This window comes from Bison bison, unplaced genomic scaffold (assembly GCF_000754665.1).
Source record: "Bison bison bison isolate TAMUID 2011002044 unplaced genomic scaffold, Bison_UMD1.0 scf7180017864508, whole genome shotgun sequence".
In the NCBI taxonomy this organism is placed as follows: domain Eukaryota; kingdom Metazoa; phylum Chordata; class Mammalia; order Artiodactyla; family Bovidae; genus Bison; species Bison bison.
In genome coordinates, this window is record NW_011495064.1 from 3,301,843 (window position 1) to 3,319,315 (window position 17,473).

The 17,473-nt window shown below is 50.6% G+C and overlaps 1 protein-coding gene across 6 annotated transcripts in view; it reads right to left on the minus strand.

Annotated features, from left to right (window-relative positions):
- Positions 1 to 7,843: 7,843 nt before the first annotated feature.
- KANSL3 (KAT8 regulatory NSL complex subunit 3) overlaps positions 7,844 to 17,473 on the minus strand; it is a 42,098-nt gene continuing 32,468 nt past the window's right edge. For 2 of the 6 annotated variants that reach the window (XM_010829594.1, XM_010829592.1), the window contains 4 exons: positions 16,392 to 16,501; positions 15,804 to 16,026; positions 15,354 to 15,487; positions 7,844 to 10,583 (listed from right to left, as the gene is read on the minus strand). In XM_010829594.1, the coding sequence (XP_010827896.1) occupies positions 10,563 to 10,583; positions 15,354 to 15,487; positions 15,804 to 16,026; positions 16,392 to 16,501 (488 nt within the window). In that variant the 3' untranslated portion in view covers positions 7,844 to 10,562. The other 4 variants (XR_824307.1, XM_010829591.1, XM_010829593.1 and 1 more) reach the window with 4 other exon arrangements.

The following is a 17,473-nucleotide window of genomic DNA, read 5'->3' on the forward strand; positions in this document are numbered from 1 at the left end:
GCCCACACTGGCTCCTCTGGGCCCCTGGCCCTCCCTGGAGAACCAATACCACCTGCGACCAGCAGTGGAGTCCCTGCCCAGCCCTGTCTGTGAGGCCGCCTGGGCAGCAAGGGGCCGCTGGGGGAGAACAGGGATGGGCACCTCCCTACCTCCACCTGACTGTGGGGGCGCCGCCTTGGCTTGATTCCTACCACTTGCCTGGTCTGGTCACCTCTCCCTTGAGGGAGCAGCGGGCAGGGAGGGAAGATCCCCACCCCTGAGACCGACACCTCCGTGGGTTCAGGGAGGAGTCTCAAGCCCTTTACTTGCCAACAACAGAAGCGAGTCCCTACTCAGGCAGGAAAGAGCCTGCGTGGCTCAGGGGGCTGCAGGGAGAGCTCAATAACCAGGCTGTGGGCCCTGCCCTGGGGGCGCTGCAGCTGGCTCCCCCCGGCTCCTCTCTTGCCAACCCTGCATTCAGCATCACACTGGCAGCCTGAACGAGGCCAAAGTGAGAGGACTGCACCCTCCGGGAGCTGGTACTCCGACATTTATTAGCGTGTCACTGCTCTCTGGCTCAGCTCTGCTGCCCTCCCTCCCGGGGGTCCCAAGGCAAGGACAGAGCTTTCAGGAAAAGCCTGGGCTCACACCGGTGCGCACGAGGCGCGCGGGCCTGCTCCCTCACAGGGAGTGTCTGTCAGGAAGACCAAAACCGTAGCTGCCACACTGGTGACACTGGGAACAGGTTCCCCTGGGCCTCCACTGCCTCTTCTATAATATGGAAGTAATTTCTACCTTGAGAGTCATGGGCATTTAGTGAAAGTGCTTTGCAAACTGAGGTTCTGGGTGAAGGTGAACCATCAGCTCCTTCCCTGCATTTCTGCTTGGCCAGCCTGACCACCCCCTGCCCTGCCTTTACCACAGGGCTTTTGAAATCCCTGGCATACTGACCACTGCCCTCCGGCCTGGCTTCTGACTCAGAGTCACCCTGACCTTTGCATCCTGTCTGGTCTGGGACAAGGATGGCAAATCGGCTTCACCCCAGGTACCAGCTCTGATTGATGGTTTGTCTGCAGCTTCTGGCTGACTCAGTGTGAAGGTGACGTAATGGATTAGTAATGTCTGCCAAGGGCCCAGGAAGGCTTACCTGCCACAGAGCTGCTGTGTATACACATGATGACTAGCTGGTGACCACCTGATGAAGGCTGTTTCACTTAAACGCAGGTCCCTGAGCTCACTGCCACGTCTCAGCCGCAGGTCCTGTGCGGAGCTGTCTGGTTCCCCTCCCACATGAGCAAGGGTTGTGGGGGAGCAGGGTTTGGGCCAGGGAGCCAAATCCTAGAAACTAGGGCTGGACATCACCTGCTCGTGGGCTACTGAGTTCAATGCCTGGGTAGTAATCAGCAAGGCAGCTTCTGGGGAGAAATCTAGGCACGCTGCCTACAACCGGGGGCGGGGAAAAAAGGTCTACATGGGCTGCGTGAAGAAGGATTATCTATAGCCAGCATCAAGAGTAGGGGGCTTCCCTGGTGGCTCAGTGGTAAAGAATCTGCCTGCCAGTGCAGGAGACGGGGTTTCGACCTCTGATCGGGGAAGACCCCACCAGCTGCAGAGCAACTAAGCCCATGTGCCACAACGCCCGAGCCTGTGCTCTACAGCCGGGGAACCGCGACTCCTGAAGCCCAGGCACCCGAGAGCACGGCTCTGCAACGAGAGAAGCCGCCGCAATAAGAAGCCCGTGCCCTGCAATGCGGAAGTCCAGATGTAGCAACGAAGACCCAGCACAGCCAAAGATAAGAATTTAAAACGAAAACACCAAGAGTGGAGTGGAGGAACTGTACTGTCACTTGTAGAGTAGCTGCGGTGCATTTGAGATGGCCTTGCGTACTGAGCGAGTCAGATGGTAAATTCAAAGACTCATTCCCACTCCAGCTCTGCATAAACTTGGCCAATACCCCCCCTGCCCTCAAGTTAAACCTCAAACGTCTTAGTGTGAAAGTCTCCTTACTGGCCCTGCTTCCTCTGAGCCTCCTGACTCCACACCCCCATGGCGTCGCCCTCCCCACTGCGATGTCCCCACCCTCACAGCCTCTCTGGGCTGAGTCCTGAGGCCCCACTTCAGTTCTGAGCTGCCTGGCCCTTCCTCGGACCTGGAAGCACAGGAAACACTGACCTGACACGCATTCTCTCCTCGGCTCTGGCCCCCTTCCAGCCTCTCAGGGGAACCTGAGGACGCCTGACTGGCTCAGGCGCCTCCCACGTGCCTTCAGGCCCCAGCGCCTCGCCCCTCCTGCCACTGCCAGACCCATTCTCCATCTTCCCCCAGGAATGTAGGCTCCCTCAGGGCAGTCAGTGGTTCCTGTTCACCACCAATCCCCAATTCCACCTGTCTCCACGGGACAGTGGGCTTCCCTGCTGGCTCAGACGGTAAACAATCTGCCTGCAATGCTGGAGACCCAGGTTCAGTCCCTGGGTCAGGAAGATCCCCTGGAGAAGGGAATGGCAAACCACTCCAGAGAAACCCATGGACAGAGGAGCCTGGCGGGCTGCAGCCCGTGGGGTCACAAAGAGTTGGACACGACAGAGACTACAGGCAGGCCGTCAGACAGGTGTCCTGGACCCACCCAAGTTCTTTTCCACCTGAATTATTACGGTATTTGTGCGTATTAGTCAGCATCAGAACCCTCCCCCCCCTCAGAATTCCCCAGCTGCCTGAGTGGCTCCCAGAGGGCCCCGACCCACACAGGAGCCGTGCCCAGGTTCATTCTGGAGAAGTGGTTCTCGCCCCATCTGCCCCGGACACTGACGGGCCTGCAGAAGAGCAGCTCTTCCTGCCAGTGACCTGGGCCAATTCCCCACCCCGCTTTGGAGAAGGGATAGAAGCCACTCTTGACTACCGCTGCAGAGATATGGGCCAAGCCCATCTGCTTCCCCCTGAACACACACACACTCCTGAGACTAAGCAAGGAAAGAAACAAAACTCTGTTAAAATGTTAGGAAAAACAAAAGGGAGACACCACAGACACAAATCATAACTGCCCCTCGAAGCTGCTACTCAACACCACCCGTGTGGCAGGTGCCAGCCCTGGTTCCTGCCACAGGTCTGTCAGAATCCAGACCTCCGGTCACCATCCAGAGCTCCACCCAGGGGTTTAACCAAACTCACTCACCATCTCAGAGAGGGGAGGAAGCTCTGCTTTCACCTTCTTGAGGCATACCTCTCCAAATCCTCATTTTCTGTCCCAGAGTCAACCTTCGCTCCCAGATCAGTGGTTAAAACTTCTGAAACTGGTAGAGGCGGGGACTTCGGGCAAGGATAAGGGAATAAAAGAAGCCAGAGACAGACTCTGAGGATGCCCTGGCCATGCTGAAGCCTCCAGTCCAGCCAGGGGATCCATGAGGGATCTGCCGTGGTCTCATGTCATGCCCTCCCACACTGGAATTAGGTTGAAAATGGTACTACGGAGGCAGGGCCTCCAGGAGGTGATTAGGTCATGAGGGGAAGAGCCGGCGTGGATGGGATTAGTGCCTTTATAAAGGAGACTGAGAAAGCTCCCTTGCCCCCTTCTGCCAAGGGAGGTTACAGCTAAGAGACAGCCTAGGAAGGGGGCCTCACCAGACACTGAATTTGTAGGCATCTTGGTCTTAGAACTGCCAACCTCCAGAACTGTGAGAAATAAATTTCTCACTTATAGGCCTCCTAATCTGTGGCATTTTATTATAGCAGACCAAATAGAATAAGACAAAACCTAGGAGTGAACTGGTGCACGCACAAATGCAATCACTCGTGTGTAATGTGCTTGTGAGGGTGTGAGGCACGAACGTTTGTACACATGTGTAATGTTCATGTGTGTGAGTGAGTGTGGGCTTGTGTTCATGTACGTAAGCAGCTATGATACCAAACAAAAGATTACCCATTTCTCCATCTCCCTTCTTATCACATTCCCGTATGTCCCAAATTAGAACTTGGGATATGTGGTTCCTTCAACAGGAAATTTCTAATTTGGGAACTGATGTATGCAGAAGGAAAAAGGAAACATTTTCCACTGTTCCACTGTTCTAAATTAAAAATATAAAGTGAGGTGCAGTTCAAAACCAACAAGCAGCATTACACACTGCTGGTGAGGGCATAACTTATCACAAGCTGCTTAGACAACAGTAAGTCATAAAAAGTATTCATACCATCTGACTGTCTTATTTCTGGGAATTTATTGTAGAAGATAATTGGAGATGTTTGGCAATAGAAGAAAGGGTACAAAAAAGATAATCACGGGACTTCTCTGGTGGTCCAGTGATTAAGAATCTGCCTGTCAACACAGAAGACACGGAGTTGATCCCTGGTCTAGGAAGATCCCACATTCCACGAGGCAAATAAGCCCATGAGCCGCAACTACTGACGTCCACGAGCCCTGGAGCCGGTGCTTCACAAAAGAAGCCACCGCAACAAGAAACCCATGCACTGCAGCAAACAGTCTCCCGAGCTCGCCACAACTATAAAGGCCCATGCACAGCGACGAAGACCTAGAGCAGCCGAAAATAATAAAAGACAATTTCTAAAAGTATAAAAAGATACCAAAACCAGAAATGGAATCAGATGTGACATGTGAATGTCTGTCAGATAAAAGTAAACTTCAGGGCAAAGAAAATAACCAGGTACAGAGAGACGTTCAGTTCAGTTCAGTCGCTCAGTCTTGTCTGACTCTTTGCAACCCCATGGACCGTGGCACGCCAGGCCTCCCTGTCCATCACCAACTCCTGGAATTTACTCAAACTCGTGCCCACTGAGTCGGTGATGCCATCCAACCATCTTATCCTCTGTCGTCCCCTTCTCCTCCCACCCTCAATCCCTCCCAGCATCAGGGTCTTTTCAAATGAGTCAGCTCTTCACATCAGGTGGCCAAAGTATTGAGTTTCAGCTTCAGCATCAACCCTTCCGATGAATATTCAGGACTGATTTCCTTTAGGATGGACTGGCTGGATCTCCTTGCAGTCCAAGGGACATTACATAATGATAAAAAGGTCAATCCACCAAAAAGACATAGAAATCTAAGTGGTACGTGCCAGATAACAGAACTGCAAAATATTTGAAGCAAAAACTTAAAGGAGACACAGACAATTCCACAATTATTGTTGGAAATTTCAACAGCACTCTCTCAACCAACAGAACTTGACGAAAATCAGCAAGGGCATAAGCTGTAAGAGCTCAACACCATCAACCTACAGAATCTTATCACCATTTACCCTCCACCCAACAGTATAGTCTTTCAAGCACCTACAGAAAACACATGAAGAGGACAGAGCCACCAGACCCTAGGCCGCAGAAACCTCAACAAAGTTTACACATGAGATAGCACGGTATATCTAGAACGGCTCAAACAAGAAACAGAGACAGTGTAAGGATGCAGGGAAAATGGATCTCTTCTGTATTACTGTCCTGGGTGTTCATTGGAGGGACTGATGTTGAAGCTGAAACTCCAATACTTTGGGCACCTGATGTGGAGAGCTGACTCATTTGAAAAGACCCTGATGCTAGGAAAGATTGAGGGCAGGAGGAGAAGGGGACGACAGAGGGTGAGATGGTTGGATGGCATCACTGACTCAATGGACATGGGTTTGGGTGGACCCCGGGAGATGGACAGGGAGGCCTGGCGTGCTGCGGTTCATGGGGGTCGCAGAGTAGGACACGACTGAGCAACTGAGCTGACTGACTGACTACATTACTGGTGGGACCATAAAATGGAAGAGCTACTTGGGAAAATGTTCGACAGTTTCTTCAAAAGATAAAAATTTACCATATGACCTGATAATCACACTCCTGGGCATTTATTCCAGAGACATGAAAACGAAAGTTTATACAAAAACCCACTTAGAAATGCTCACAGCAGCTCTATCTGCAATAGCCCCAAACTGGAAACAATCAAGATGCCACTCAACAAGTGAGCAGTTAAAAACTATGGTACATTCAATCCATAGAACATTCATTTTTGTTGTGTATTTGCTCAGTCATGTCTGATTCTTTGCGACCTCACGGACTGTAACCCGCCAGGCTCCTCTGTCCATGGGATTTCCCAGGCAAGAATACTGGAGTGGGTTGTCATTTCCTACTCCAGAGGATCTTCCCGACCCACGGACAGAACCTACATCTCCTGCATTGGCAGGCGGGTTCTTTATTACTGAGCCACCTGGATATTCCAAGTAATATGCAGTCATAGCAAAAACTTAGAGCAAACCCATCTGATGCTCCCACCAGTAATGTAGAAGAGATACATTTTCCCTGCATCCTTATTCTGTCTCTGTTTTTTGTTTTAGCCTTTCTCCTAGGTGTATTGTGATGCTTCAGTAAGTTGTTTAAAATTTGTTGGGGTTTGTATATAGATCTTTCTCCCTGATCCTTTTATCCTCTGCAGGACATGTGCCAACTGGTAGATGTGTATATTTCCATTCTTTTCTGTTTTCTTTCACATACACATACACAATTTATTTCACACTTTTAAAAAAGGTGTTTTTTTAAACCACAGCTTTAAACTTTTATTTAGTCAAATTTGTCAATCTTTACTGACTTAGACTGAACTATTAGTTATGGGAACTTTAAGTATTGGAGGAAACTGAAAATGGAGGAAGATGAACATGGGACTTCCCTATGCTCTCAATGTAAGTTAAACACACACACATCGAAATAGCTCAGGTAGATCCCTTAGAAAGGCAAAACATGGGCCATATGACTTCATCCTCTGGATGTTACTAAACTGGGGTGAGAAAGGGTATAAGAAAAACCAACCTGTACGTGGGATTGAGCCAACCAGACTCACTGTGCTCAGAATTTGGAGGAGAGACAGAGACTGGCCACTCACAAAGGGATGGAAAACCCGTGACGACAGAGTCAAAACCGGCCCCTGGCCGTGCCAGCTCAGCGGGCATCATCAGGCGGGCAGTGGAGACTGGCGGGCTCCCGTCAGTGAAGACACCTTGTGAGAGAGTATTGCCTTTTAGAACTAGTTTGGGTAGTGAAGAGTTTCCTGCTTCTTGCAGTCATCAACCCTGACTAAAACATATGCTTTGGAAAGGGAGAGAAAAAGGCAACAGAATTTCTTCTGTATCCTTATCTGCTATGGCCCTGTCCTTATACTGCTAAAATTTGAGACAGCTATCATTTAACAACCTAATCTTCACCTCTCCCTTCATGTGACACACCCAAGTCGGTGAGACTGGAGTTGAAGTGAGATGAAGTCTCTAGTAAGGAAGGAAACGAGAAGAGCTCGCACGTGAAGGCCTTTCAGCAGTGCACCAGAACCACAGTTTCCACCCACAGCGGCTCCAAGGTTGAAGGCGGGCACCTGGAATTTAAGGGCTTCCCTGGTGGCTCAGACAGTAAAGAATCTGCCTGCAGTGCAGGTGACCCAGGTTGGATCCCTGGGTTGGGAAGATCCCCTGGAGGAGGAAACAGCAACCCGCTCCAGTATTCTTACCTGGAGAATCCCATGGACAAAGAAGTTGCAAAGTCCATGGGGTTGCAAAGAGTTGGACACGACTGAGCAACTAACACTTTCACTTTACTTTCAGAAAGGTCCTCTTAGACACAAGATCACAGATAACGTGGAGGTTGGAATTCTTTCATTCACCGCTACGTCATTAATTACTGGAGGGCAGCAGAGGGACAGGATGTGCAAAGAGGTTTCCATCTCTCAGGATCAAGGGTGAGGGACCTCACCTACTGACTCAGGCCCAGCCAAGAGCCCACCAGGGCAGCAGCAGTCACTCTAGGCCTGGTGGGCCTAGGGTCTAAACTGAAAGGAGTCGCATGAAGGCCAAGCCACCATCTCCTCACCTCCTGTGCTAATTTCCACTTCCGGTCTCCCATTTCAGAATCCCAGCACAGTGCAGAGAAGAACAGACACTGGTATCAGACTGTCTGGGCTCAGTCCTGCTGTGTGGCTTCTCTGTGCCTCAGTCTCCTCATCTGTAAAGGGAATTACAGCACCCACCTCGTGGGTATTGCAGGCATCAGGAAGATGGTCAGCGGAATTACCATAATACTGTAGCTTTTGTTTTCTGTGCCATTCCACTGGGTGGTTACCAGAATAAAAGTAAGAAGTTGAGTGAAGACATGTTGAAGCAATCCAAAATCTGTTTTTATTTAATTGTTTTGGCTAATGGAAAATAGAACTGTCACAGCAGCTCAGCTCGATACCCCATCCAGCCCAGGACTGTCCCAGCGCTGGAGCCGAGGACAGGTCTTCCTCCATCAGCGACCTCGTCTTCACACAAAGACTGCTTTCACAGGGCATCAGCACGTACCTGTCACCCAAGAACTCAGCTAAAGCCCTGTGGATCCTTCTACACTTTTGGCCAATACTGTCACCTTCCGAGGTCAGGGACTCTAGGTCTGCTACGTGATTGGCAGAGGAAAGCTCCTTCTCCACTTCAAGAAATGTGGCTACAGAAGTATGGAATTGGGGAGCATGATTCTAGGGACTTCAACTACTTCCCCCTTTAGCCCGTCCCTCCACAGTGCAGCAGAACCAAGGTTCTCACTACTCCCCTTCTCCAGCTTTGGCATCCTTCCCGGTGTATAAGCCAAACCTCAGGAAATCATTCGTGGGAAGCTTACTAGGATTCAGACAAACGCGGGATGTTTTTTCAGCTTCTCCTTTGGCCCAGCCCACAGCGGGGTCAGCATCTTTCAGAGCAGCCCCCCAGTGCTGTCTAGAATGCACTCCTAAGTCACGAATGGGTTGTTCAGGAACCTGCTGGGAGTGACTGCTAGAAGCTTCACACAGGTCTCACTGTCCTCAGTTCCTCTTGGTGTGTTATGATCTTACCTGTCAAGTCACCAAACCCCTGACCCTGGACGTCTTTTTCACATTTCGTATCTTCCTCCAACTTACTGAATGCTGCCTGAATTTCAGAAAGCAGTTACCTGCCCACTAATGCAAAGATGCAGGCTAATTCTGTGTGAATCACTTCAGAGACCAGCTCGGCAGGAGGTCGCCGGGGGGGGTTACAGTGTATAACCTGCCCACTCCACGCCTGGGCTGTGCACTGCCCCGGGCCCTGCCTGGACGCCCACCCCCCACCCCCGTCTGCCTTGTCTGAGATTCCTCTATACCACAGGCTCCCTCCCGGCTGCCACTCTCAGACTGGACTGAGGCTCCTGGACTGAACACAGGTGGCTTGCTTTGGATGCACACCGCCCCCAGGTCAGGACCCTCACCACAGGTCCAGCCATGGTATGCTGTGGCTCCTCCCTGCCCACAGATACTGAAGAGTCATACGTGGGATGCCTTACACCTGGGTTGGAAACTTTCTAGAGTACAATAGGGAAAGAAGTCAGCTCTGGATTCTAAACCAAATCTAAAAATACTTTTGCACACAAGTGTCGTGAGGAGGTAAGGAAGGGCTCAGGGCTCCATCCTCAGTAATCACTTCTCCAGGGACCTCCACCTCCAGGACTCAGGTTGGTACTGAGCACCCTGAATAGGAAAGTCAATGCCGATCATCCTCCCACTTCTGAGCAAGAAGATGAGAATCACACACAGAGCTGAAACAGAAACACCGAAGCATGGCATCTGTTGTCCTGATGTCAGAGTTTCATGGGACGAACGGCCAAGATGTTCACTTAGCAGCTGTCCCTGCTCCACTACTGAGCGCAGAAATTTCAGGGCTGGGGCTTCTTTCCTCTGGCCCGGCAAATTCTCGTCTCCAGTCGCATCCACAATTCCTTAGGTGCCAGATGCAAAGCCTCAAGCCCCGAGCGTCTTCATCACTGACGTGCCCTCCAGGTCACTCTGTTTGCTGTCCCCTTCGTCCTCTTCAGCCTTTCTGAATACAAGAACTGCCCAAACATGATGGAAAAAAGAAAAGCTGGCTCTCTCCTCCCGGCAGCTGCTGTCTCCGGGTCTGTAAGCAGCCAAAGGGACTCAAAGAGGACAGTCCGGGTCTCTGTACCCTCTCGTGGGTTTGGAGTGGAGTCCCCAGGCCTCAACAGGCACTTGGTATCCAGCGTGGCTCCCATGGTGAGTGCTGCCTGGAAAGACCTCTCCCACGACTGTTCGGTGGACTATGACGGACAGAACAAGCCCCCTGGCACTGAGCCGCCAGCTGGGGGGCCGGGATGATCCTTGCCCTCAGCACAGGGCTCTTGACCTCAACTCTTACAGCCCCGGACCACACAGATGCCTCCTCCTAACTTGGCGCAGGGAGGCACAGACTTCCAAGAGGTGCTCCTTTATCACGATGCAGTGAGCAGTCTGACACTGCTTCCTGGGTCAAGTTACAGCTCCTGATGGGGAAGCAGTGCCTCAGATTCGTGCCCAACCAGGTCTGCTGAGGACCTGGAGATCCTGGGAATCAGACCAGTAGCGACTGGGGAACAGGGTCCCGTTGCTGGTGCTGTATCACCTTGCCTCATGATTACACAAGACCCGGAGGTCCAGCCCTGAAGACAGCTGACAGAGAGGCAAGAATGACTGTGTTAAAGAGGTCTGTGGACAAGTGGACAGCTCAGCAGGACCGCACGCCGCCCAGGCCTCACCGTGCAGCAGCCGTCACCAGCCTGGCAAAGGAAGACATGTGGCACAGTGTCCTCAGGGGGCTGGAGGCAGGCGCTGTGGCGGGAGAGGCAGTGAACAAGGTCAGCAGCTTGCCAGGTTAGCACAACCGACCCTCCTACTAAGCCGGTTACCCCGCCCCTGGGAACTTATTCCAAAGCAATAATGCTCGGTGGGGGCGGCAGAGGCGCAAGGACGGGTGTCCCGGCAGCCGCAGACTGCAGTCAGAGCCCCGCCACTGCTCCTCGGCCGCGCTCCACCCTCTGGCCTCCTTTCCCTCCTCTGTGAGCCACAGACACGAGGGCACCTGCTCCCCAGGGCTGCTGTGAGGCTACATGGGCTGACCTGCATAGGGCGCCTGTGTGTCAACCACAATCACTGGCTCCTATTATTATTTAAAAAAAAAAAAAGGGAAAAAGGAAACGGGTGACTTGTCAAGGGTGACAGAGTTGAAGAGAAGTTTTCCGTGACTGCTCTGCAGTCTCACTGCTCTAGGTCATGCTCGTTTTTTAAGTGCTGTGGAAGATGCCATGAATTGTTGAGCCCTGCAGCTTGGGAAGAAGGAAGTAGAGAGAGTTGGCCTTTTTCCACAAAGGTTCTCCCTATTTCTCTAGTTCCGCCTTTGGAAAACTCCTAAGAGGTCTCTGAGGATGCGGTAAAGAGGGGTGAGGAGAGAGGACACAGGTGAGGAGGAATGAGGAAAGGTCTGACAATCAAAACCTGAAAGGCTCCGTCGCCCACGCGCTGGCCCGGCTCCAGGGCGGGCTGCGATGTACACACATGAGCTCTGTCCCAACCAGGAGTGCTGGCAGCAATGACCTCGCTGGGCGGACAGCTGGAGGCTGCCTGCCAGCCTGCCGAGGGCACTGCGTGGCCAGAGACAGGAAAACCTCGTGATCACAGTCAAGGAGTCCATTCCCAGGACCCTGACGCAGGGCACTACACTGTCTGTCTCCCCTTTCTCCTGCAGCTCGCAGCTGTAGGGCCACATAATGGTCCAGTTTCATAAGGAAACACACAGAAAGTATTCATCTCCACCAGGAAAACAGAGGTAAATAAGGGCACAGACCTTAGAGAAGTCTGTCAGTGTTTACAACCTTTTCTTTTTTTTAATTCATTCTCTCCATAAATATTGCAGTCTATAACCTCCCAATTTAAAAAAGATTATTTTCAAACTTAAAACTATGATCACACCTTAAAAAGATTAACCATTTCTTAATAAACAATAATCCAGTCTGTGTTCAAATCTCCAATTGTCATATAAACATCAGAAATGGGTGGTTGTTTCTCAGCTTTTAGAAATCCATCTTCCCAGAGCCAGAAGAGTTTTCTGAGACAGCCCCTACTAAGCCCACCACCACAACTGAGTCACTGACTTCTGCCAACCTCCTCGCTAGACCAGATGAGAAAATGCAGAGAGGCCCTGCAATCTGCCCAGGGTCACACAGCTTACTGAAGACAGAAGGCCTGAGCTTTCCCTGAGGCCATACTGTCTGGCAGTCTGCACACTGAAATAACTGTTAAAGGCTTTTGAAGCAGCAAGCCTTAACCTAGAAGCACCTCCTCTGTCTAAAAGAAAACAATCACCACTAGAACCCTCCTAGTAATTGACACACCCATTGTACTCAGCTAAAAACTAAGCTCTCAAGTAAATACCATCAAGTAGAAGTCCTTCAGTTTAGCCATGCGAAAGGATTCTCGCTGACCTCTGCTCTCTTCTCAACTCTAACTAGATCCCCCCACCGGCCCCAGGCAGAGCAAGCTGAAGAGGACCATCTAAAAGAAAAGGAACATAACCCATGAGGATCTGTTTTCTAGTTGGGCATCACCGTGTCATCAGCCAGGTTAAGACGGCCTGAAAACAGGCCCAGACGGCCTGCAGGTCATTTCCATTCAACCGTCACAAAACTGGCAATTTTTGTGCTATATAAATGTTTTGGAATATGAGAAAGAAAACGTTTCTCATATTCCAAAACTGGACAAGGAAAGGACATACATCAAAAAGCAAGAGCAGAGAGAAAGAAAACTATAGGCCAATCTTACTAATAGACATAGACGTCAAAACCCTGAGTAAAACAAAAGTAAAGCAAGACTAGACTTGGTTACGCTGAAGTTCTTGTTTCTTATACACGTACAATAAAATTCAGGAATGTGCAAAAAACAAAAGCAAAACCAGAACAGGACATACTGAACAAACTCTGAATCTGGGATTCAGACAGCTTGGTATTAGGAAATGTTTGAACGTAATTAACCATTTTAACTGACTTAAAAGAAATAGTTGTGCTCATTCAGTTCATTTGATTCCAAAACGGCAATGAACAAATCTTAAAACTCATTATTCGTAAAAAGAAAAGAAAAGAATAAAGATGATCTTAGGGAACTAGAAACACAATTGATACTTAAGAACATGCATTATCAAGCAATAATCAAGTAGTACAGAAACAGGCAAGGGCACTAACAGGTCCCGTGTGTACAGTAAGTAATCTAGAACGTGAGAGCAGCTCTCTTCAAATGAACGGAAGATGAATGGACCCAGTAAGGTAGATCCTTACCTCACTTAGAGTGAAAAATAAATTCCAATGGACTGAACAACTGAAGGTAAGCAGTGAACACAAGCAACATAAGAGAACACACACACAGAGTTTCAGCAGGGGCGGCGGGCGAGCTCTGGAGGCGAGTGGTGCTGACCAGCAGTTTACAAAGGGTAAAACGGTAAACTGTCTGTGAGCAAATTTACCACAGTTTTAGGCATGAAAATTTTAAAAACATCAAAAGATTATATCCTTACAATGGGAAGAGCTTTCTTAAGACACAAAACTTTAGAGTCATAAAGGGAAGAATTTGAAGATTTAACTACATAAACAATTTTTAATGTCTGTTTGATAAAAGACCCAAAAACAAAAATTAAAAGACAAGCAACTTAATACTTCAACAGAAAAAAAAAAAAATATATATATATATATAAGTAACTGACTGGAATAAAGCATGTACAATTTGTATAATATATTTGCATATTTATATAAAGGATAAACATCTCCATATATAAAGCTGCTATGAATTGAGTAGATACAGAATATGACAAGTAATTCATTAAAGACACAACCTCATAAGTAATCAGGAAAATGCACATTAAAACAATTTCATTTTTTACCTATCAAATTAGTAAAATAAAAAATACTGATTTTCATAATCAACAAGGTGGAGGAAAAGAGGTATTCTCATCTCTGTGGCTTGAACCGTAAATGGACAAACCCTTCTGAAGGACAATTAGTCAGCAGCTAGCCAGATGTTCTGGGAAGTCCCATGCAGAGGAGTCTGGCAGGCTACAGTCCATGGGGTCATAAAAGGATCGGACACGATTTATCGACTAAACAACAACAGCAGCCACGTGTTAGATGTACAGGCCCCAGCTTACTGTCTCCAGCCTACAGAAATCTCCCAGAGGTACACAAAAATTGTGAACAAGGGGTAGTCACCATACCAATATTTACGCTACTGAAAAACAAAACATAGCTCTCTAACAGGAACTGCTGAAATGCACTTTAGTACATGAGCCCAGTGAAGCACGAGACAGCCACTGACAAGAAACAGACAAGTCTCCATGGAAGGACAGGGAAACACACCACGTGTTTCACAAACAAAGGTTAGTTAGAAAACAGCCATGTTCTGTGGTCTAACTTCTGTCAAGAGAGTAAAATAATGAATTTTGTAGAAAGAATAATCTAGAAAAATGCATATCAAGCTACCAACAGGGGCTATCATTCCTGGGAGTGGTATCATGGGAAATTTTCACTTTATAAATTATATGATTTCTATAACTTTTGGATTATTTAAAGTAAGTGTAATCACTTTTGTAATTAAAAAGAATAGAGAATAAAATAAATCACCTGTACCTCTCTGCACAAAGCCAGGGTAACCACCTCTGAGCAGTACTTCCCCCTGGGGAGGCTCAGGTGAGGGCACCGGTGCCCAGTCCCAGGGCGGGGCTGGCCTGGCAGCAGTCAGGGGACCGGCTAAGCTTCAGCCATGGAAGCTGCACCCCAGGGATCCACACAGGAGGCCTCGGCTGAAAACCGGACACTCAAGGAGCGCTGCTGGGGTCAGGACTTTCTGTTGTTGTTAACCTCTGATCTTTGGGTGGCCCTCAGATCACCATTTAAAGTTAGAAACATTTACTTGAAAAGGTCACAGTGGAAATCAGATCAGCTAAGAGAAACTGATGGTGTCTTCCTGTGTAAGAGCTATAAAAACCTAACTGTGCCCTGAAAGACAACAATGAACACAAAGATCTGGGATGGCCCAAGGCTGGAGAGTCAAATAGAGAATATTACCACTTTGCTCCCACGTAACCTCTGAACGGTGAAGCCAAGAACAGAGCAGAAAAGGGCGGAGAGGGGCAGAAGACGAGCACTGACCAGGCGCTGAACACAGCTCATGTTTAATCCTCACACAATCCAGGGGAGCTACAGAGAAGAAGCCGCAAAGAGGCCCGCGACTCCCTCAGCCTCAAAGCTACAAACTCCGACCAGCAAGGACCTGCTGTACAGCACAGGGAACTGCTCAGCAGTTTTATAATAACCTAAAGGGGAAAAGGATCTGAAAAAGGGTATGACTGAGTGTGCTGTACGCCTGAAACAAACACACTGTACATCAACTATACTTCTAAAAAACAAAACCCAAAACCCAACCACAGTAACAAAGCCACAAACTCTGAGAGTGGAGGTGCAGCGGGCCTGCCGACCAGCCCAGCTCCCCCAGCCAGCCAGCCAGCTGGGCCCCACCGCCCAACACTGGGCCCATGTCCTCGGTCTCCCCAGACAGACTCACCTGTGAGCTGGAGGGCAGTGCCTGGGAGGCGGGCTCCTCTGACGGGGCTGCTCCTGTGCCCACGGGGCTCAGTGTGGTGATCCGGCTGGGCTGGCCACGCAGGGTCAGAGTGATGGTGGTGGGGACCTTCAAGCCTGAGAGATTCAGAGAGTGGTAGGCTTTTTTTGTCCTAGCCTCCACTTCCCTTTCCTAGAGCGTCCCCTGACCACCCGTGAGACACACCCCCACCTGGCCTCCCGTCGTGGTCTCCTCCCCAGCTGGGTCATCTAGGCCCCGTCAGTCAGTCGAAAAGCAACAGGAGCAGCCTGTGTACTCTCACGTTGCCTGGGGTTGGAACCACAGAGCCGAATCCCCGAGGTCAAGGCCAGGACCCTGTGGCGCTGGGTTCAACATCATACGAGGTAGGACGGTCTTGGGGGAAGATTCCCACAGTTCTCATGAGAGACTCACCTGACGCTTGGTTAGAGATCTGAGCCAGGCCAGGGAGGCTGCTTGCTAACTTAGCGAGGCCCCCGTTGGTCAGCAGCTGGTGGATGGCTGTGGGCTTCCCGCCAGGAGCAGCACCCAAGGAGGAGAGGGCGGTGGCCATAGGGACGGCACGGACAATGCTGCCGGCGCCCGTGGTGACGGCGCCCAGGCTCTGCACGGGGGCGGGCAGCTTCACGCTGGTGGCCTGCGGGACACAAGCCCGGCCAGTCAGAAGCTGCGACGGTCGAGTGTGGCGGGCCGGCATGCTTGATACCTCTCCAGGCACTGCGCACCTGCCCCACGCAAGGTACTCTGCCAGGCATTTCCATATATTCTCTTATTTAATCCCCACATCAGCTCTGCGAAGGAGGGACTATCATTACCCTCATTTCACAACCAAGAAAGCAAAGACACAAAGAGACCTAGAAACCTGTCACTAGCCTTTGGCAGTGCCCCGCTGTGGAGTCAGAGGCTACCTGTCCCTGACCCCGTGTCCCTGCCAGAGCCAGCTAAGCTGAGGAGGCCGCCTCCCTTCCCGCCCTGTCCCGCCCAGGGGAGGCAGACGTGCACCTGTGGGGCTGGCCCGGGGGAGGGGCTGGCCGGGAGGCCAGAGGCCTTGCTGCTGATGTCCTGCAGGCTGAAGCTGAGGCCCTGGAGAAGGCTGCTGGCTGACGCGGCCCCTAAGGGAGGACACGAGAGACGTCAGCACGGGCTGTGGCGCCTTCTCACGAGCAGCCGTGCCCGCCATCCTCAGTGACCAGCTGAGACACTGACTCTCTCCCCTGGACATTTCCCGTGCCCACAGAGAGATGCAGAACACACGCGCGCGCCGGACGCCCGCTGCTCCTGACACACTGTCTTGGATTCACTCTGCACATCCCAGCCAGATCCAGACCGCCGGCCTGCATTTTGGATGGGTTCAGTAACACCAAGGAGAACATGGACCCACTTACAAGCCAAAAGAATCCCCCATACCTGACTTAGACTTCACTTTACACACAGTCCAGTGGCCTGAGTGCAAAGAGGAAGGTCCTCTGGAAGAACGGGGCACCCTGCTGGGCTCAAGTAACTAGCCTTTCAATGCAGGGTGAGGGGACCAGCCTGGCAGAAACATGTCTTATTCTGCTGATGCCCTGTACAGAACCATTTCCAGCTTTATTCAACCAGATATGCTTAAAAACACCAACTCAGCTGGAAACCTACCTGCTATTTCTCCTTATAGCAGCAGTACCCAACCTTTTTGGCACCAGGGACTTTTCGTGGAAGACAACTGGAGTTGGGGCAGTGGGGGTGGTTCAGGCGTAATGTAAGCAATGGGAAGTGGCAGATGAAGCTTGGCTCGCTAGCCAACAGCTCACCTCCTGCCGTGGGGCCCAGCTCCTACCAGGTCGCTGACCAGGACCGCCAAGCCTGTGGCTTAGGGACCCCTTCCTTACAGCACAAGAGACATCACCTGCGGACTAGGACATTTACTCACTACAGATGTTAAGGCCCCGAACTCCCCCACCTCAAAGTTAATTCCACTCCATGCCAAGTCTACAATAAGCCTGAGACCCAGAGGCGCACCCCTGAGCCCTAGCTCCAGTGCTTTCCCAGGGCCACCCTCCAGCAGCAGACAGAGACTTGGCTGGGAGGTGGGGGTGGGGTGTGGT